Here is a 22,998-nt window from a genome sequence, read left to right as displayed (position 1 = left end):
TTGTATTTCAAACTATGATTTCCATATGTACAAACACCAAAATAAAGATTAAACTTCTGTGATGACAAATGTGTGATTTATCACAGTCACAATCACCAACAAGATAATATCCTGCAGATCCTTTTGAGTTACAGTAAGGGGGATTTTAAATCAATCACGTTGTGTGCCCCTGCCCCCTACAAAAAAAAAAAGAAAAGCATAAAAAAAACGTTAAATCACTTTATGGCGCAAACTGTCATTTTTCAGCTGTCAGGGTTGAGATGCGGGTTTGACTGAATCCCTGCCCATGGCTTTACTATAGGATATTATGTGTGCCCAATGTTGATATGTGTACACTGTCAGTAAATATATATTTTATTTTATTATTTTATGAAATTATTTCATGAATTTATTTTACATTTAATTTTGATGAAGAAAATATTAGTTTATTCTTTTCTCCATTAGCAATGTCTTATGATGGAGCGCGCGACAAATTTCCTGAAGTGATGTAGACCAGGCCAGAGTAGCAGAGGGCAGAATAGAAACCCTCCCCAATTCCACTTTAAATTTGTTTAAATACTTATACTTGGAGGGAAAACTGTCAACCAATCCAAAGTAAAGGACCAAATAAAAATAATGTATGCTTTTGTGAGGTTCTTGGAAGACGATATGTGCTACGCTTTACCTGCTTCAAATGTGAAAGATTTTAGACCTCTGCACAAAACAGATTTTGATAATCAGGTGTATCTGGTTCTCAGAACAGAAGAGAATGGTGCAGGCCAGCCGGGCAAAGCACAGATTCTTGCCCTTGCAGGTAAGTTAGCTTCATGATCTCTTTGTTTTACTGTTTATGCATTGAAATAGTTAAAATGTTTGAAGTGAGCCATATCAGAGAAGAAGATAAAACACGGTCTTCTGTTAAAAACACTAACTTAGCTAGCTAGCTAGCAAGCTAGCATTGTTCTCGCAATGATGCTATTGCTAACGTTACCTAGCTTGCAAGTTTACAGATATATTTGCTCTCATCACATATTTACATATGAAAGCTACAGAGTTCTTGCTGACATTGTTTTTAGCTAACGTGGCTAGCTATCTAAACTAGCTAATGTATAGCTAGTTATGTGACATCAACGTTAGCTTGTTTGCTAATGTTAGCTGAGCCAGCCACTCACATCCAGTTTGCTTACTAACATTGGATACGTTAGCTAGCAATACACAACACTTCGATACGGTAGTTTGCTAGCTACATGATGTGATGACTGTCACTGTCAGTCGACCTTTGATAGCTAGCTCGGACAACGTAAAGCCAGCTGCAAGCAAGTTGGCTAGCAATCAATATGTATCCACCACGTCACCGGTTATACGTTTTGTTCATGCGTTCACACTTGCATCGTGTAACAGAGCAGCCACAAGTAGCTAGCTAAGCTTTGCACCATCCATAACTATGGTATTTAGCACGATTATTAATAATCCTCGTGTCTGAACAGTCCCTGGGATTAAATATCTGAATGATCTCAGGTCCCTGGCTAATGTCAGTTGAGTGTGCATTAGTTAGGTTTGTTGTTGTTTGAGATTATCATAGTGTTGCTCGCTAACCCAACAAGATCTCTCTCACAGCAGAATTAGACGTATGACATTATATAAACGTACAAAAAAATCGAAGTTGCTTTAAACGTCACATTTCGAAGTGTTATTGTTGCTCTAGCTTTCCATTTATCCAATCTTAAAATGTAGAAGTTAAGGGTAGGTTTAGGCACTCATTCCGAATGTTTGAGGTTTGGGATAGGATTCAAACGGAAAATAAAAACCAGTGTAAGAAAAAAAAAAAAACTGTCCACGACTGTGATCGAACATGCGACCTGGCTCACTTTTTTAAGACATTTCTCAACGTCCTCAGGTCATGGATAGACGTCCAATTTCTATGTCAATCTTGAACGACCTGGCTGAGCTAACCGTATGACTCTCTCGGTTCATACTGGATAGCTAGTTATTAGCTAGGTATGGAGCGAGATAGCAGCCAAAAGGTTGAACATGCGTATCGTAAGGAAATCCATATGTAAATTGTTACGATCGTAAACCGATGTCAAAGCTGACTTGCATACCTATATAAAGTAGGTACATGATGTAATGACACCATGTAAAATTTTGCGCTACACGTGCAACACAGCATTCCTAACCTAGCCCACAATGTCTGCTGTGTGGATCGAGCAGTCAACAAGTTGAGCAGTCATTTGAATGAGTAAGAACATTTCAGGGAGACAACTCAAAGGCGAAATCCATTAACGCCAAGATAATGGAATTAATTTCCCTTGATAATCAACCGTTCTCTGTCGTGGGTGATGTTGGCTTTCACGACTGGTCGAACACCGGTACACACTACCAAGTGCGCTATTTTTCAGATGTTGCCCTACCGGAGTTACACAGTAATAGCGTCACTGCTATTAGCTTCACAACATACTATGGATCGCTGTTGTGTCTTTGCATGTCTAAAAAGGCACACGTCAAATAATACTATTTGACAATAACACTATTTGGTGCGTTAAATAAGCTTTTAATTTGACACGTCAAATAACACAGTTCTATTATAGAATGTTGTGTGTTCTGAATTTGCACGTGCAAACCAAGCCGACAACGTGGCCGTGTGGTGCCAGGACAACAACCTCTCCCTCGACGTGATCAAGACACAGGAGATGATTGTGAACTACAGAAAAGAGGCCCGAGCACATTTTGTTTTCGAGATGATAGTTTCTGGATTCAACCATATTAATAACCTAAGGCTCGTATTTCTGTGTGTTATGTTATAATTAAGTCTATGATTTGATAGAGCAGTCAGACTGAGCAGTGGTAGGCAGCAGCAGGCTCGTAAGCATTCATTCAAACAGCACTTTGGTGCGTTTTGCCAGCAGCTCTTCGCTGTGCTTCAAGCATTGCGCTGTTTATGACTTCAAGCCTATCAACTCCCAAGATTAGGCTGGTGTAACCGATGTGAAATGGCTAGCTAGTTAGCGGGGTGCGTGCTAATAGCGTTTCAAACGTCACTCGCTCTGAGACTTGTAGTTGTTCCCCTTGCTCTGCATGGGTAACGCTGCTTCGAGGGTGGCTGTTGTCGATGTGTTCCTGGTTCGAACCCAGGTAGGAGCGAGGAGAGGGACGGAAGCTATACTGTTACACTGGCAATACTAAAGTGCCTATAAGAACATCCAATAGTCAAAGGTATATGAAATACAAATCGTATAGAGAGAAATATTCCTAAAGTAACTACAACCAAAAACTTCTTACCTGGGAATATTGAAGACTCATGTTAAAAGGAGCCACCAGCTTTCATATGTTCTGAGCAAGGAACTTAAACATTAGCTTTTTTACATGGCACATATTGCACTTTTACTTTCTTCTCCAACACTTTGTTTTTGCATTATTTAAACCAAATTGAACATGTTTCATTATTTAATTGAGGCTAAATCGATTTTATTGATGTATTATATTAAGTTAAAATAAGTGTTCATTCAGTATTGTTGAAATTGTCATTATTACAAATAAATGGTTTTAAAATCGGCCGATTAATCCGTATCGGCTTTTTTTGGGATCCTCCAATAATCGGTATCGGCGTTGAAAAATCATAATCGGTCGACCTCTAGTACAAACCCTAACTTACGACTATGAATGACCATTTAGACATTCAATTCTTACTTTACGTCTCCCGTTACTTGGTTACAGATCGTTTTTATACTTGCAAACTTTTGTCAGTCGTGGAGCATCTCCAAAGGACATGAACCGAATGTAGCTTGTCAAAGTTAGATAGTCAATCAAGCAACTCTAGCCCAGATGTTAGTTGCTTTGCAGCTTCTGGTTTCATTTCCAAAATAAAAGTAGAGCTTGTTTTAGAACTGCATTCGATAATGACGTTATACCAGTAGATGGCGTAGTATAGGCTTGGGCCTTCAGCATATTATCTGTTTACCCTATCAGCCACAGCAAGTGCTTCAACTATTTTGGTTAAAATGTATTTAAATGCTATATTTAGAGGCCTGTGAGTTAGGGTCTCTTTTTAATGGGAGCCCTATAATAAAAAGTTATAAAACACAGAGTTCTAAAATTATTCTGCAAGACACCAGTACCCAAGATGATAGCTTAAATTGCAATGCCTACAAGTTGAAGAACATTTTTTTGGGGGGGGTTAGGCCTAAATTAAACATTTAAAATTTTGAAGTGATAGGCTGAAGACATAATTTTGAATACGTACATTTGTTTATTGAAATCCATATGTAAGACTGTTCTATTTTCTTTAATTTAGTTCCTATTGCAACTCAGATAAATGATAGGATGGATGACATACTTACTGAACTGAATGAAGGATTCATTGGGGGGAAATGATGAGAGAGCGCTACTGCTATTGGCTGAGTCGCGAGAGGAGAGGAGAGGCAGCAGCACTCACGCACGTCCCGACAACTTTTTACCAGTTGTAGGTAGGCTATTTAGATTGTGGTTATTGAGACGCCTCTTTCGAACCCCTTTTCCATAAAACATGTTAACGCTACAACTGAGACGAAGCACTGGAAAACGATTTTGGGCGCACTAGAGTGCATTACATGAATTCGCTCGGAGGTGGTTTAAACTGCATTCTAATGTTGACTTTGCTTAAAGAAAATACCTTATTTAAGTATTCAGAGCCTTTGCTATGAGACTCAAAATTGAGCTTAGGTGCATCCTGTTTACATTGATCATCCTTGAGATGTTTCTACAACTTGGAGTCTACCTGTGGTAAATTCAATTGATTGGACATGATTTGGAAAGGAACACACCTGTCTATATAAGGTTGCACAATTGACAGTGCATGTCAGAGCAATAACTAAGCCGAGAAGTGGAAGGAATTGTCCTTAGTGCTTCGAGACAGGATTGTGTCTAGGCACAGATCTGGGGAAGGGTACCAAAAAATGTGTGCAACATTGAAGGTCCCCAAGAACACAGTGGCCTCCATCATTCTTAAATAGAAGAAGTTTGGAACCACCAAGACTCTTCCTAGAGCTGGCCAAACTGAGCAGTCGGGGGAGAAAGGCCTTAGTCAGGGAGGTGACCAAGAACCCTATGGTCGCTCTGACAGAGCTCCAGAGTATCCTCTGTGGAGATGGGAGAACCTTCCAGAAGGACAACCATCTCTGCAACACCAATCAGGCCTTTATGGTAGAGTGGCTAGACGAATGCCATTCCTCAGTAAAAGGCACATGACAGCCCGCTTGGAGTTTGCCAAAAGGCACCTAAAGGACTCTGAACATGAGAAACAATGGCTTGAATGCCAAGTGTCACATCTGGAGGAAACCTGGCACCATCCCTACGGTGAAGCATGGTGGTGGAAGCATCATGCTGTGGGGATGGTTTTCAGCGGTAGGGACAGGAAGACTAGTCAGGATCGAGGGAAAGATGAACGGAGCAAAGTACAGAGAGAACCTTGATGAAAACCTGCTCAGGACCTCAGACTGGGGCGAAGGTTCACCTTCCAACAGAACAACGACACTAAGCACACAGCCAAGACAATGCAAGAGCAGCTTCAGGACAAGTCTCTGAATGTCCTTGAGTGAACCAGCCAGAGCCCGGACTTGAACCCAATTTAACATCTCTGGAGATACCTGAAAATAGCTGTGCAGCGAGGCTCCCCATCCAACCTGACAGGGCTTGAGAGGATCTGCAGAGAAGAATGGGAGAAACTCCCCAAATACAGGTGTACCAAGATTGTTGCGTCATACCCAAGAATACTCGAGGCTGTAATCGCTGCCAAAGGTGCGTCAACAAAGTACTGAGTAAAGGGTCTGAATACTTATGTAAATGTCATTTTACGTTTTTTATACATTTGCAAAAAAATGTGAACACCTGTTTTTGCTTTGTCATTATGGGGTAATGTGTGTAGATTGAAGGGGGAAAAAGCACTAATCAATTTTAGAATAAGGCTCTGACGTAACAATGTTGTAAAACTCAAGGGGTCTGAATACTTTCCGAATGCACTGTACCATACCCCAATGTGCCTTATTGCTTAATCATAGCAGTCAACGAACTAAATCGACATCCATTGATGGAAAAATGATCTGCCGAGCTTAATAAGGGTAAATTATTTCTACTCTTGCTACATATTCAAATTCCTTTTATTACGTCGTCATAGCTCGCAATAATTATTTTTAGGTAAACCTAATTTTGCTTCAAACGTCATTACAAGTTACTACGATATTCCTTAGTTGGCTCGATAATGTTATGGAAAAAGGGTTTATTGTATAAATATTGGAACTCCTTATCTTGCTGTGAAAAAATAATTGGCCTAGATTTTAGGCCTTTTGGGTGGGTTTTGAGTGGTCATTGGACTTGAAATTGTAGCTAGACCTGGCAACCTTTGGAGTAATAGAGAATGGACACTTTTAACTTGAAAATGTGCAGGATACCTCTTTCCGTGTTCCCTGGCTTCCGTTTATTTTAGACTGTGTTATGCTTGTTCATGTAGCAATCCTCATAGGCCGTTTGGTGTATGTTTTTTTTTGTTTGTTGGCGAGACGAAACTACCAAAGACTCTTAACGGTTTTATTGTACGTCAGAATTGCAGCACAGGATGCGTTCAAGCCTAAAACCTTTGTAATCGTAACGTTTGCATGTTCAAGATGAAATTTTACATTTTATGTTTCACGCATGGCTTTTCTTACGATTCTAACAATTTACGTATGGATTTTCTCACGATCCTAATGATACGTATGTTCAACCTTTTGGCAGGTATCTTGTTCCGTAGCTAGAAAACACACACTTATGTGAAGTTGTCCTCAATAAGGAGTAACCACAATAGTGGAATTTGCGATCACCTTAAAAATGAAAGTTACTAATTGAAAGCGTTGCGAATGTATTCAAAAAGTGGAATCATGCCATAGTTGGACTAGATAATGTTGGATTGTTATATCAATTCTACAAAAGACAGTAATTAGTTCATTTAAAAAGGTAGTTGGGAAAAGAGAACTTTCTAAATCCAGATATAAAATGTTTTTTATGAAGCTGTTTTCTATCGAATGTGTTGCACTAATGTATTTTCTGTGAAGGAAAACTATAGTTGCATGCCTCTGATCACTCTATTGAAGCAAAAAAAACACTGTTCACTTTCAGTATGAAACGCAGGTGAAATGGTTTAAACAGATTTAAACATTTTTGTCTGCGTTTTGAAAATGCAGATTTCTGAACTCTTAACGAAACCCCTGACTGAATGTATTGGACTTCAGAATTGTATTGGGGGGCATACTTACACTGCATGACTAAAAGTATATGTGGACACCTGCTCATTGAACATTTCATTCCAAAATCATGGTCATTAATATGGAGTTGGTCCCCCCCCCCCCTTGCTGCTATAACAGCCTCCACTCTTCTGGGAAGGCCTTTCACCAGATGTTGGAACATTGCTGCGGGGACTTGCTTCCATTCAGCCACAAGCATTAGTGAGGTCCGGCACTGATGTTGGGCGATTAGACCTGGCTCGCAGTCGACGTTCCAATTCATCCCAAAGGTGTTCGATGGGCTTGACGTCAGGGCTCTGTGCAGGCCAGTCAAGTTCTTCCACACCGATCTCGACAAACCTTTTCTGTATGGACCTCGCTTTGTGCACGGGGGCATTGTCATGCTGAAACAGGAAAGGGCCTTCACACAGAATTGTATGCAATGTCATTGTATGCTGTAGCATTAAGATTTCCATTCACTGGAACTAAGGGGAACTAGCGCCAAAAAATTATTCTTCCTCCACCAAACTTTACAGTTGGCATTATACATTGGGGCAGGTAGCATTCTCCTGGGATCCGTCAAACCCAAATTCGTCCGTTGGACTGCCAGATGGTTTTTAACAAAGAGTTCAGAAAGAACTAATCAATGAGACCAAAACCCATGTCTTCATCACACTCCTCAGACTCCTCCATATTGTCCTCCTTCAACAAGGAATGTGCAGTTTCAACAGGCTTTTCAATTGCGATGTCGCCGAAGACCCATCTGCTTGCCACGGCCCGCTAGCTTTCTGAATCACCGTGTCTCCAGCTCGCCTAGCGTAGTAGTGACTACCGAACGGCTCCCTGACTCACCTATTGCTGCTCATTGGACCCTATGATCACTTGGGTACACATGACTCTACCTAATGTCCTCAGCCCCCACCTGTGCCCTGGACACCATATGGGAATTCATTTTCCCCCCCCATCTATCTTCAGAGTTCGTACTGTTAGGTGACATAAACTGGGATATGCTTAACACCCCTGCCGTCCTACAATCTAAGCTAGATGCCCTCAGTCTCACACACATTATCAAGGAACCTACCAGATACAACCCTGAATCCGTAACCATGGGCACCCTCATAGATATCATCCTGACCAACTTGCCCCCTAAATACACCTCTGATGTCTTCAACCAGAATCTCAGCGATCACTGCCTCATTGCCTGTGTCCGTAATGGGTCTGCGGTCAAACTACCACCCCTCATCACTATCAAACGCTCGCTTAAACACTTCAGCGAGCCAGCGTTTCTAATCGACCTGGCCCGGGTATCCTGGAAGGATATTGACCTATTCCGTCAGTGTGGCTTAGTTGGTAGAGCATGGTGTTGTGGGTTCGATTCCCACGGGGGACCAGTACGGAGAAAAAATTTATGAAATGTATGCACTCAAAAGTCGCTCTGGATAAGAGCCTCTGCTAAATGACTAAAATGTAAATGTAATGATGCCTGGTTGCTCTTTAAAAGTGCTTTCCTCACCATCCTAAATAAGCATGCCCCGTTCAAAAAATGTAGAACTAAGAACAGATATAGCTCTTGGTTCACTCCAGACTTGACTGCCCTTGACCAGCACAAAAACATCCTGTGGCGAACTGCATTAGCATCAAATAGCACCCGCGATATGCAACTTTTCAGGGAAGTTAGGAACCAGTATACACAGTCAGTTAGGAAAGCTAAAGCTAGCTTTTTCAAACAGAGATTTGCATCCTGTAGTGCTAATTCCCAAAAGTTTTGGGACACTGTAAAGTCCATGGAGAATAAGAGCACCTCCTCCCAGCTGCCCACTGCACTGAGGCTAGGAAACACTGTCACCACTGATAATTCTACGATAATTGATCATTTCAATAAGCATTTTTCTATGGCTGGCCATGCTTTCCACCTGGCTTCTCCTTCACCCAAATCCAGACAGCTGATGTTCTGAAAGAGCTGCAAAATCTGGATCCCTACAAATCAGCTGGGCTAGACAATCTAGACCCTCTCTAAAATTATCCACTGAAATTGTTGCAACCCCTATTACTTGCCTTTTCAACTTCTCTTTCGTATCGTCTGAGATCCCCAAAGATTGGAAAATCTGCTGCGGTTATACCCATTTTCACAGGGGGAGACACTCTAGACCCAAACTGTTAGACCTATATCCATCCTGCCCTGCCTTTCTAAAGTCTTCAAAAGCCAAGTTACCAAACAGATCACTGACCATTTCGAATCCCACCGTACCTTCTCCACTATGCAATCTGGTTTCCGAGCTGGTCATGGGTGAACCTCAGCCACGCTCAACGTCCTAAACGATATCGTAACCGCCATCGATAAAAGACAGTACTGTGCAGCCGTCTTCATCGACCTGGCCAAGGCTTTCGACTCTGTCAATCACCGCATTCTTATCGGCAGACTCAACAGCCTTGGTATCTCAAATTACTGCCTCGACTGGTTCACCAACTACTTCTCAGATAGAGTTCAGTGTGTCAAAACGGAGGGCCTGTTGTCCGGACCTCTGGCAGTCTCTATGGGGGTGCCACAGGGTTTAAATCTCGGGCCGACTCTTTTCTCTGTATATATCAATGATGTCGCTCTTGCTGCTGGTGAGTCTCTGATGCACCTCTATGCAGACGACACCATTCTGTAACCATCTGGCCCTTCTTCTTTGGATACTGTGTTAACAAACCTCCAAACGAGCTTCAATGCTATACAACACTCTTTCTGTGGCCTCCAACTGCTTTTAAAAGCTAGTAAAACTAAATGCATGCTCTTCAACCGATTTGCTGCCTGCACCTGCCCTCCCGACGAGCATCACTACTCTGGACGGTTCTGACTTAGAATATGTGGACAACTACAAATACCTAGGTATATGGTTAGACTGTAAACTCTCCTTCCAGACTCCCATTAAGCATCTCCAATCCAAAATTAAATCTAGAATCAGCTTCCTATTTCGCAACAAAGCATCCTTCACTCATGCTGCCAAACATACCCTCGTAAAACTGACTATCCTTCCGATCCTTGACTTCGGCGATGTCATTTATAAAATAGCCTTCAACACTCTACTCAGCAAATTGGATGCAGTCTATCACAGTGCCATCCGTTTTATCACCAAAGCCCCATATACTGCCCACCACGGCGACCTGTATGCTCTCGTTGGCTGGCCCTCACTACATATCCGTCGCCAAACCCACTGGCTCCAGGTCATCTATAAGTCTTTGCTAGGTAAAGCCCCGCCTTATCTCAGCTCACTGGTCACCATAGCAACACCCACCTGTAACACACGCTCCAGCAGGTATATTTCACTGGTCATCCCCAAAGCTAACACCTCCTTTGACCGCCTTTCCTTCCAGTTCTCTGCTGCCAATGACTGGAACGAGTTGCAAAAATCACTGAAGCTGGAGACTAGTATCTCCCTCTCTAACTTTAAGCATCAGCTGTCACAGCAGCTTACCGATCACTGTGCCTGTACATAGCCCAACTGTAAATAGCACACCCAACTACCTCATCCCCATGTCATTTTTTGTTGTTTCTTTTTTGCACCCCAGTATCTCTACTTGCACATCATCATCTGCACATCTATCACTCCAGTGTCAATGCTAAATTGTAATTATTTAGCCTCTATGGCCTATTTGTCTTACCTCCCTAATCTTACTACATTTGCACACACTGTACATATACTTTTTCTATTGTGTTTTTGACTGTACGTTTTTTTTATCCCATGTTTGTTTATCCCACTGTTTTTTTCGCACTGCTTTGCTTTATCTTGGCCAGATCGCTGTTGTAAATGAGAACTTGTTCTCAACTAGCCTACCTGGTTCAATAAAGGTAAAATAAATAAAAATATAAGTACCCTGTGCAATTCTGAAATCTAATACATCCACAGTGCGATTTAACTGATTTTCTTTATTTTTTATCCAATTAACTTGTTTTTGTTAATGTATATAACAGTCCAAACTTGTTTAGCATTATGAAGTCCAAATATGGCATAATTCCACTATTTAACTATTTGCATCACTTTCAATTAGGGACTTTTATTTTGAAGGTGAACCTCATTCCAATATTGTGGATAATTCTTATTGTGGCTAGCTTCACATAAGTAAGTAAATCAAACTACATGCAGCTTGTTTACTGAAGATGGGTGAAACTCAAGTGCCAGATGGAGATCCATAAAAGATCTTCGGGCTGGCTCATTTTATGGAGGGTGATCAGTGCCAGCTCAAAAATGCAATGCTTAAATGCCCAAATGATAAATGCATTTATATGTTCATAGCAGTGGGCGTGCAACAATGAAATTGCAATGTTAAAATGGTTAATTGAAAATTGGTAACTGTAAACAGAAATTGCAAATGGAAAGGGGCTGTTTTCATTTCCCAACTGCTCAATTTTAACATTTTTCTCTTTTAATTTTCAATGTTCATGCAAATTTCTTCCTGGATGCGTGAACCAGGAGAGCAACACGACACCACCATGCATTGGTACATACTAGCCATGTCAGGCTCTCGTTGCAATGATTTTAACTGGTGAAACCGACGGGGTTTCGAACCTGGTGTCCTGTACACCAGAATAACCTATTGGCCTGCTAAGCCAAGGCCTAGGCAATTTAGATTGCCTGAACCCAGGAAAAAGTACAAAGTTAACCAAACACTAGGCTAAGTTGCTCATCACGTGCACAGTCACCGAGCCACTTCTTCCTGGTTAGTTGTCCGCATGATGAGTACCCTTGCATGATACCTGACGGGTTGCATTGGTGATAGACTGGTTTAGTTGGATAATGTGCACTTTTACCATTTTTATTTAAAATTAAGCATATCCATTTACCATTTTCAATTACCATTTTTCTATTTTCATTTTAACTTTGCAATTTAATTGTGGCATGAATCATGCGCACTGTTTTGAAAATAAAAATACATTTGTAAGTTTCACATACCAATTTAGAATCTAAGTTTTGCATTTTCAAACTGGCACTGATCACCCTCCATAATATTTGCCATAACACAACAAATTCACTCTGATTTTGAGAATCTTTTTTTCTCTAATGTAACCTTTATTTCTGTCTGAAGAGTTTGTATATTTGATTTCAGCTCACACTAAGCTCTATTTTGCAGATAACGTGGATGAGTTTGAACACAATATAATGCAAAAGAAGATGAAAATTCCTAAGATGTCGACAAGGAATATGGGATATTCAGTTGAGAACCACTTTGGGGAGGAACGACTGCCATTGAGACATAAAAAGGTAGGTGCAACAAAGCAAGGTACTCAACTAGTCAAGGTTTTCAAACTGTTAGAGCATTTCTGTGGTTTTTGTGGTCAGTGAATTTGACCTCATGACTCTTCCCAGTGATTATAGCACATCATGTAATTTTGTCAAGCAAGCCCCCCCCCACCGCTATGGATATATGGACATTTACATTTTAAACATATATATATATATACATATACTGAACAAAAATATAAACACAAAATGTAAAGTTATGAGCTGAAGTAAAAGATCCCAGAAATATTCCTTGTGCACAAATTATTTCTCAAAGCTTTTGTGCACAAATGTGTTTTTCCCTGTTAGTGAGTATTTCTCCTTTGCCAAAATAATCCATCCACCTGACATGTGTGGCATATCAAGAAGCTGATTAAACACAGGTGCACAGGTTACATAGATGCACCTTGTGCTGGGGACAATAAAAGGCCACTGTAAAATGTGCAGTTGTCACACTACATAATGCCAGAAGTTTTGAGGGAGCGTGCTATTGCCATGCTGACTGCAGGAATGTCCACCAGAACTGTTGCCAAATAATTGAATGTCCAATTCTCTACAATAAGCCGCCTTCAATGCCGTTTTAGAGAATTTGGCAGTATGCCCAACCGGCCTCACAACCGCAGACCACGTGTCACTACGCCAGCCCAGGACCTCCACATCCGGCTTCTTTACCTGCAGGATTTCCAGAGACCTGCCACCCAGACAGCTGATGAAACTGAGGAATAGTTCTGTCTGTAATAAAGTTATTTTGTGGGGGAAAAACTAATTCTGATTGGCTGGGCCTAGCTCCCCAGAGGCCCACGCTGATCCCCTGCCCAGTCATGTGAAATCCATAGGGGCTAATTAATTTATTTCATTTGACTAATTTCCTTATATGAACTATAACACAGTAAAATCATAATTGTTGCATTTATATTTTTGTTCTGAATATAAATATAAAGTGAAATGTATGTAATAAATTTGACTGAAAATATGACATGACACACCAGATCACTCTTATCACATGAAATGATGATGCAGGCTCCACTTCATTATTATCACATTCATAACCCTTGTTTTAAACAATGATAACCTGCATTAAATCCTATTTGATTCTACAGGCCCAGACACAGGACCATGGGCGTCCCACAGCCAACTCCTCGAAGAGCCTGGCAGCGGTGGTGGCCCGCCTGGAGAGGAACGCTGTGAGTTCCTGCATAGAGGGAGAGGATGACCTGGAGGAGGACAGGCTGGCTGAGTTGGAAGTGGGGGACTCTGGGCCTGAGAAGGAGGTAGTACCGCGGGTTCTGTATGAGGAGCTGGTCCACAGCTACAGGCAGCAGGAAGAGGAGGTGAGGAGGCTACAGCAGGAGCTGGAGAGAACCCGCAGGCAGCTGGTCCAGCAGGCCAAGAAGCTGAAGGAGTATGGCAGCCTGCTGACAGAGGTGAAGGAGCTGCGTGACTTCAACAGGAGGCTGCAGGACGTACTCCTCATGAGGCTCGGCAGCGGTGAGAGAGACACACTAACCAGTCACCTATCACTGCAGCCTGCCATGCACATCTGTTCAGGTTAAGAAAAAACTGTTTTACTAGACTAGTGTCACCCACATTGAGTTGTCTCGATTTTTTTTATCTGTAGGTTTGGGTATTGTCATTATATGCTTTTTAGCAATCAGCTGCAGAGTTGATAAGTTATGAAGTATTTGGTTGTTATCGTTAGTCTTTAGTGTGTTTATGTTGTAAATCTTAGTATTTGCTTGATACTACAGCTATTTGAGGCGGCAGGTAGCCATAGTGGTTTGTGGTTGGACTAGTAACCGAAGGGTTACAAGATCGAATCCCCGAGCTGACAAGGTTAAAATCTGTCGTTCTGGCCCTGAACAAGGTAGTTAACCCACTGTTCCTAGGCCATCATTGAAAATAAGAATTTGTTCTTAACTGACTTGCCTTGTTAAATAAAGGTAAAATATAAATGCATTTGGACTTCTAGAGAGGAAGTGGTGTAATCAGTGAGTTTGCTAAAAACTTAAATATTGAGTGTCAAGTGTATGCTTCTTCCAATGTGTAACTTCCTGATGGAGTTACACATGGCTTTGGGACTGAACTGGAATTGACTGATTATTTTTTGTATCATAAGAGACTCCGGGTTCGAGACTGCGACCAGAGCACTCGCATTTGCGACTCTTTGACTTGGCAGTGTGATACCAATTTTTAATTGGACACTAGCGTGCCAGTGAACGTTTTTTAAAGCTGGTCCTGTTAGTTTAATGTTGCTTGGTATAGGCCTACCAAAACGTTGGTACGTTTTCGATAATAGAACATAAAAAACCGTTTTGTTACTTTTGGTATTCCTGTAAAATGTCTCACGTCGTCTACTGATTGAGAGAGGATCAAGTCTGTCCGCGCAGCCTATGTCCCTTTATAGCACAACAGCACCGTGCCTGCTCCACTTACTCATTGCTAGCTGTAGTCTGTCCTGAGGAACCACTGCACTCACTGGGAGTCTAGGCTGCATCATGTTAGCTCCCACCTCATACTGCACATAAGTTAACACACTTGAATAATGCAACACGGCATGTAGAAATATTGCAAATGTTATTTACAGTTCGCAAAAATGTGCATTACAGGCTATAACACTTTACAATGCAGGAAGATACCAGTAGCTTCCAGCTTTTTAGGCTAACATTCCATGCTAAGGGGGGGTGTAACTTATTTTTTTGCTTTGGGAAGTTTAAAAAAAAATTTTTTGTTAATTAGTTACAGGGGAGGGTAGTGCATTTTTTTTCCCTGGTTTACATTTTGCAGGTTTGACCATATAATTTCTTCCATCCTAGCTATATTTCCTCATCTGCTAGCATGCGCCTCCCATATATTATTTTTATTCCACAAGAACATAGAGGTATAGCTGATAGGCAGCGGCGAGGCCTGGTGCCTGATTGCGGATGGAAGAACAGTGAAGACATGAGACACGCAGCTCATAATGCTCCCCTATTGATCTCTTTTAGGGACATTGCAGTTATCCTGCCTAGACTCCTACAACACCACAATGCAATGAATAATTGCATTACTGTTTTTGAGAGACTACACAATTCTAGTGAGATGCGCTGTCTGTTGCTATGCTCCCAGCAGGCCCAGTTATTCATCAAAGCTTAATGCTCTGCCTCGTCTCTGATCAGAGCGGCTATTCCCCTATTTTGGCAGTGTGTCAAGAAGCAGTACGGTTTGGCAGGGTCGTGTTATGGAGGACGCATAGCTCTCCACCTTCGCCTCTCCCGAGTCTGTACGGGAGTTGCAGCGATGGGACAAGACTATCTACCAATTGGATATCACGAAATTGGGGAGGAAAAAGGGGTATAAAAAATATATACAGTTGAAGTCGGAAGTTTACATACACTTTAGCCAAATACGTTTAAACTCAGTTTTTCACAATTCCTGACATTTAATCCTAGTAAAAATTCCCTGTTTTAGGTCAGTGTTCTATGGGATTGAGGTCAGGGCTTTGTGATGGCCACTCCAATACCTTGACTTTGTTGTCCTTAAGCCAATTTGCCACAACTTTGGAAGTATGCTTGGGGTCATTGTCCATTTGGAAGACCCATTTGCGACCAAGCTTTAACTTCCTGACTGATGTCTTGAGATGTTGCTTCAACATATCCACATAGTTTTCCTGCCTCATGATGCCATCTATTTTGTGAAGTGCACCAGTCCCTCCTGCAGCAAAGCACCCCCACAACATGATGCTGCCACTCCCATGCTTCACGGTTGGGATGGTGTTCTTCGGCTTACAAGCTTCCCCCTTTTACCTCCAAACATAACGATGGTCATTATGGCCAAACAGTTCTGTTTTTGTTTCATCAGACCAGAGGACATCTCTCCAAAAAGTACGATCTTTGTCCCCATGTGCAGTTGCAAACCGTAGTCTGGCTTTTTTGTGGTCGGTGGCTTCTTCCTTGCTGAGCAGCCTTTCAGGTTATGTCGATATAGGACTCGTTTTACTGTGGATATAGGTACTTTTGTACCGGTTTCCTCCAGCATCTTCACAAGGGCCTTTGCTGTTGTTCTGGGGTTGATTTGCACTTTTCGCACCAAAGTACGTTCATCTCTAGGAGACAGAACGCGTCTCCTTCCTGTGCGGTATGACGGCTGCGTGGTCCCATGGTGTTTATACTTGCGTACTATTGTTTGTACAGACGTGGTACCTTCAGGCGTTTGGAAATTGCTCCCAAGGATGAACCAGACTTGTGGAGGTCTACAATTTTTTTTCTGAGGTCTTGGCTGATTTCTTTTGATTATCCCATGATGTCAAGCAAAGAGGCACTGAGTTTGAAGGTAGGCCTTGAAATCCACCACAGGTACACCTCCAATTGACTCAAATGATGTCAATTAGCCTATCAGAAGCTTCTAAAGCCCTGACAAAATGTTCTGGAATTTTCCAAGCTGTTTAAAGGCACAGTCAATTTAATGTATGTAAACTTCTGACCCACTGGAATTGTGATACAGTGAAATAATCTGTCTGTAAACAATTGTTGGAAAAATGACTTCTGTCATGCACAAAGAAGATGTCCTAACCGATTTGCCAAAACTATAGTTTGTGTGGTGGTTTATTTCTTTACTATCAAATGAGGAGAGACAAACTTATCACACAAGTCAGTTATACTTAAACTAAATCTTTAATAATAAGAGCTTTGCAATAGCAATGACATTCAACGATTCACCATTTCTAATGATCTGTTGAGTGGCAACACAATGGCTACTGAGATCTTTTATAGCAAAGATCCACCCCCTAGTCGACATGACAAACCACAGATATTAGGAAAAGTTCACAAAGTGAGACTTTATAAATGAGAAAGGAGTATCCCGTAGCCAGATGGCATTCACTATAAATTATCGTTCAGTTTGGCCCCTAAAACGAGGTTGCTATCTTGTTCCTGTTACTCCTAGCACGAAACCACCTACTCATCCAATGGCATAAATCAATTGTCAACTCCAGACACTACCACACACATCCCCCAAGGCCAAAGGAGGGAGTGACTGGCACACAAACATTGTGGAAACCAGTAATTGGTTCCCCATTAATCACACCATCCCTTCACATGGTTTAACAGATACATTCACAAATGAAGACAATGTTCACTCCTGTCCTCTTCCCTTTCTGATATTCTGCATAGCACCAGGGACATGTGAAAGACAAGCCTGACCTCTCCCCTCTCTGGGCCCCAGGTGACTGAGCCCCAGCTGAGGGAAGAAGTGCAACTGCCAACACCAGAGTCCGAAGGGATACATTCTAATAACAAGTATATCACATAAGCATATTATGCAAATAAGACATCTTCATTATCTATGTTACACAACTAATTCTGATTCATCCGCCACATTTGTTAACAAGAAATTTTTGGAGTGGTTGGAAAATTAGTTTTAATGACTCCAACCTAAGTGTAGGTAAACTTCCGACTTCAACTGTATCTGTGAGAATATCCAAGGGGCTTTTATATAATGCTAAATTAATAATAATCGCTTTGTTTAAAGAATAAGGTTTTGGAGATTTTGTTTTCAAATAAGGTAACATGAATGAGGAAAAAGGCCATTCTTGAACATGGGGTGGACATTGTTACTAATTTGTAAATAAAGCTAGTTTGTTATTCAGAATAATTTATTTCTGTTTTTAGAGGGAGAGAAACCAAAAACCTATAGTCATCTCATGGGTCTCCCAGTCGAGGCCGGCACGGTATTGAACCAGCTTCTGTAGCAACACAGCTTGACTGCAATGCAGTGGATGGAAAAATGGAAGGGAAACATTGTTTTTCATCTGTAGCCCCATGAAGTCAGCCAAAAGAAGCCCCATAACTCAATGCATGCACACACTCCTATTGAATATGCATCCACCTGTATTGTGAATAGGCCTAGGCTACATTTTTATTTAATCAGTTTATCAATAGAGATGAACCATTCAAATAAATGATTACCATTATGTGGTAAAAACAAAGTCAAATTGATTGTATAATTGATTGTATAAACGGACACAGGTCAGGTCATTATCTGTGCGCAGCTGTGAAATATTGGTGCGACCAAAATCGTGCTGGTGCCATCAACTGAAAAAGTAGGTGCCACCAGTGGAGAAAGTTAGTCTAGAACCCTGAGACTACTGTAGTGTAGAAGTGCAGCCCTCAAGCCAATTCCATGGCCAGCTCCATGTGTTTTCCATTGGTGCCCCTGGAGTGTGATATGGGAGCCAGGTGGTGTAATGGACAGGCTAAAGCCTTGCTGCAGGCGCCGGTCCAAAGCTAAGACTACAACTCCCTAACCACATGCTGTTGTGGATGAGTCAAGGCCTCTGTCAGTGTTCTAGGCTTGTTGTCACCTGAGAGACTAACAACACTATACAATGTGCCTAGAGATATGCATCTCAACATTACTTTTGATTTTGCACCTTATATAGAGCCTATGCATGACAATGGCACTCAGACAATCAAAGCGGAGGTGGTGGAAGCCGTCATTGAGCCACAGGAAGTGTGCAGAGAAGAGGCCAATACCAGCTCCAGCCACTCTCCCTCCCCAAGAACAGTCTACACTTGTAATGATGGCAAGGTGAGTGTCACCGACCCTGGTCTCACCCCCTTTCTTCCTTCCTCGCTGTGGTTGCTTTGATGGGTTGGAAGCATTCTATTTTCCCTTACACATGAACTTGCATTGCACAAGCGTTCACCTCTCCTTGAGGGTAAACAAGGCTGAGATGATTGTCTGTATAGCTTAGACATCAGTACTGTTTATTGCCCTGATAGTGGTTGCAGGGCTATACACGTAGTAATTCTGCCTGCTTCACATGACAGGGGGGGAATTTGTGTTACAAGCAAAGAGCCTCTCAGTTCAAGCGTGAAGAACAAAAGCAAATTAGAACTCTCACACATTGCCCGCTATTAATTATTTCTACCAGGGGAATTGAAGTGACTGACAGGTAGCCCTAGAAAGAAAAAAGAGGAAGGGCTCCTCTAAGTTAAGAGCAGTGAAAAGCTTGTCTGCTGGCAAGGGGCCTAAAGCACATTAGCTGCAAAGGGAAAAGCCTTTGGATGCCAGCCTAAAGACTTCTCAGTGATAAAGGCAGGACGGCACACATGGCGCTCTCTGCATTCACTCACCTTTAACTCAGGGCAGGCCTGTCTCTGTGGTTCTATGCCAGTATAAATACTCATTGCAAGTCATCCACGCTGGAAACTATTGCCTCTTACTTATTAATGTAGCTGCTGAAACATGGCTCTTTGATTTCTAATTTGGGCTGAATAGTTGTGGGATGGGTTGCTTTGCTGCTGTTGGTTATAGTCCAGTGTGGTCACAGGTCTGAGTGTAGGTGACCCTCACTACATATCTGTGCTGTGTTGCTGCAGGTGCACCTGGGCGGGGGCATCTGGGTGCAGGAAGAGAAGTGGCACCAGCTACAGCGGACACAGGGAGACTCCAAGTTCACCAAGAACCTGGCCGTCATGATCTGGGGCACTGAGACCCTCAAGAACAGGAGTGTCACTGGCGTGGCCACCAAAAAGAAGAAAGATGCCCTTCCCAAGCCCCCACTCTCCCCAAGCAAGCTGAAAATAGTCAGAGGTAGAACTGTGTAGGCCTGCTTTCAGATGTTTAGGCACTGTTTGCAACTCACAAAGTTTGGAATATCGCTTCATTTTTGGGGATGAATAATGCACTCTTATTTCCTTTTTTCCAGAGTGTCTGTATGACAGAGTGTCTCAAGAAACAGCAGACAGCGCAGAGATCACACAAAGATTGTCCAAAGTGAACAAATACATTTGTGAAAAAATTATGGATATCAACAAATCCATCAAGAACGAGGAGAGGCGGGAATCGAAGCTGCTCATTAGACAAACTGTCAAGAAGGAGAATTTTACCTATGATGGCATGTAGTGTCGTAAAGTTGTCACCATACTGTACCTCTCATTTTCTGGTGGGTAGGATCATGTGTGCCAGCACTAGAGATTTTCAGTGAGGGCCCAAGGCCCTAAACAATCCATCAGCTGTAAGACAGCTTTACCTGCCTGTCAATGCCGTGAGTGGTTGAGCGCTTTGGTATGAGTCATATGAACTGGTGTGAGTATTTTTATAAGCTTTAAGTAGGACTTTCTTGGACTGCACTGTGGGTTAAGGGCTTGTAAGTAAGCATTTCACAGTAAGGTATACATGTTGTATTCAGCGCATGTGACAAAGTTTGATTTGGCTGGGTGGACCTGGATTTTAGAGATGTTTTTGTGTGGAGAGATTCTTAAAGCAATCTGATTGTTAGAGAATGCAGTCGCACTCAAACCAAATGTTCTGTGTCAGAACATGACATTGAGTCCTAATATTCTCAGTGATTTCCCTTGAAAAATAAGTATTCTGGTTGTAAGAAGATATTTTGGAATAATCATGTTTGTGTGTGTGGTAGAAAGGTTAGCCATGATGAAGACCTTAGTGTTGAGGTCTCTGTGTGTGCTATTGATACTTAATGTGTTGTGGGGAGGATGTAAAGATGCACTTTTACAACAAGGTCATAATTGATCGATGCCACATTGCACAGATATTCTGTTGCCCTAGAGATTATTGCTGTGTATCTTCCATGGAAATATGGATTTCCATAGTATAGGGCACCAATGAACATTAAGAGTTTGGTTCAAAGGTTTATCATTGTTTCAGTGCGGTGCTTGTCCACATCAGACTGGCAATGGTCTTGAGAAGATAGTATGTTATTATTTTCTGGATACTTGGTTTACAGTATTTATCTATCCTATTTAAGAGATCCAACTTCAGATTTGATTTTACATACAGTTGAAGTCGGAAGTTTACATACACCTTAGCCAAATACATTTAAACTCAGATTTTCACAATTCCTGACATTTAATCCTAGTAAAAAATTCCCTGTCTTAGGTCCGTTAGGATCACCACTTTATTTTAAGGATGTGAAATGTCAGAATAATAGTAGAGTGATTTATTTCAGCTTTTATTTATTTCATCACATTCCCAGTGGGTCAGAAGTTTACATACTCAATTAGTATTTGGCAGCATTGCCTTTAAATTGTTTAACTTGGGTCAAACGTTTTGGTTAGCCTTCCACAAGCTTCCCACAATAAGTTGGGTGAATTTGGGCCCATTCCTCCTGACAGAGCTGGTGTAACTGAGCCTCCTTGCTCGTCCACGCTTTTTCAGTTCTGCCCACAAATTTTCTATAGGATTGAGGTCAGGGCTTTGTGATGGCCACTCCAATACCTTGACTTTGTTGTCCTTAAACCGTTTTGCCACAACTTGGGCGGCAGGTAGCCTAGTGGTTAGAGCATTGGACTAGTAACCGAAAGGTTACAAGATCGAATCCCCGAGCTGACAAGGTAAAAATCTGTCATTCTGCCCCTGAACAAGGCAGTTAACCTACTGTTCCTAGGCCGTCATTGAAAATAAGAATTTGTTCTTAACTGACTTGCCTAGTTTAAATAAAGGTAAAATAAAAACTTTGGAAGTATGCTTGGGTTCATTGTCCATTTGGAAGACCCATTTGCGACCAAGCTTTAACTTCCTGACTGATGTCTTGAGATGTTGCTTCAATATATCCACATAATTTTCCTGCCTCATGATGCCATCTATTTTGTGAAGTGCACCAGTCCCTCCTGCAGCAAAGCACCCCCACAACATGATGCTGCCATCCCCGTGCTTCACGGTTGGGAGGGTGTTCTTCAGCTTGCAAGCCTCCCCCTTTTTCTTCCAAACATAACGATGGTCACTATGCCAAACAGTTCTATTTTTGTTTCATCAGACCAGAGGACATTTATCCAGAAAGTACGATCTTTGTCCCCATGTGCAATTGCAAACCGAAGTCTGGCTTTTTTATGGCGGTTTTGGAGCAGTGGCTTCTTCCTTGCTGAGCGGCCTTTCAGGTTATGTCGATTACAGTACTTGTTTGACTGTGGATATAGATACTTTGGTACCTGTTTCCTCCAGCATCTTCACAAGGTCCTTTGCTGTTGTTCTGGGATTGATTTGCACTTTTTGCACTAATGTACGTTCATCTCTAGGAGACAGAACGCGTCTCCTTTTTGAGCGGTATGACGGCTGCGTGGTCCCATGGTGTTTATACTTGCGTACTATTGTTTGTACAGACGAACGTGGTACCTTCAGGCGTTTGGAAATTGCTCCCAAGGATGAACCAGACTTGTGGAGGTCTACAATGTTTTTTCTGAGGTCTTGGCTGATTTCTTTTGATTTTCCCATGATGTCAAGCAAAGAGGCACTGTGTTTGAAGGTAGGCCTTGAAATACATCCACAGGTACACCTCCAATTGACTCAAATGATGTCAATTAGCTTATCATAAACTTCTAAAGTCATGACATAATTTTCTGGAATTTTCCAACCTGTTTAAAGGCACAGTCAACGTAGTGTATGTAAACTTCTGACCCACTGGAATTGTGATACAATGAATTATAAGTGAAATGATCTTGTCTGTAAACAATTGTTGGAAAAATTACTTGTGTAATGTGCAAAGTAGATGTCCTAACCGACTTGCCAAAACTATAGTTTGTTAACAAGAA

The 22,998-nt window shown here is 41.8% G+C and overlaps 2 protein-coding genes across 3 annotated transcripts in view; both read left to right on the top strand.

Annotated features, from left to right (window-relative positions):
* Nucleotides 1-22,998, top strand: part of LOC106613892 (cytosolic carboxypeptidase 6) — a 402,565-nt gene that overhangs the window by 280,705 nt on the left and 98,862 nt on the right. The gene's annotated exons all lie outside the window — the stretch shown is intronic.
* On the top strand, nucleotides 443-21,478 carry LOC123724395 (BEN domain-containing protein 5). Of its 2 annotated transcripts, none has more exons than XM_045687572.1 (6): nucleotides 443-793; nucleotides 12,321-12,451; nucleotides 13,570-14,017; nucleotides 18,885-19,033; nucleotides 19,828-20,041; nucleotides 20,157-21,478. In XM_045687572.1, exons 1-6 carry the CDS (start codon nucleotides 616-618, stop codon nucleotides 20,351-20,353), a joined length of 1,317 nt encoding a protein of 438 aa, XP_045543528.1. In that variant the 5' UTR covers nucleotides 443-615; the 3' UTR covers nucleotides 20,354-21,478. The 2 variants fall into 2 exon arrangements, with proteins under 2 accessions (XP_045543528.1, XP_045543529.1); XM_045687573.1 differs by having other exon boundaries at nucleotides 458-793; nucleotides 13,570-13,957; nucleotides 20,157-21,475.

The sequence above is a fragment of the Salmo salar genome, chromosome ssa10, assembly GCF_905237065.1.
Source record: "Salmo salar chromosome ssa10, Ssal_v3.1, whole genome shotgun sequence".
Classification (NCBI taxonomy): Eukaryota; Metazoa; Chordata; class Actinopteri; order Salmoniformes; family Salmonidae; genus Salmo; species Salmo salar.
This window is presented reverse-complemented; position numbering and strand designations above follow the sequence as displayed.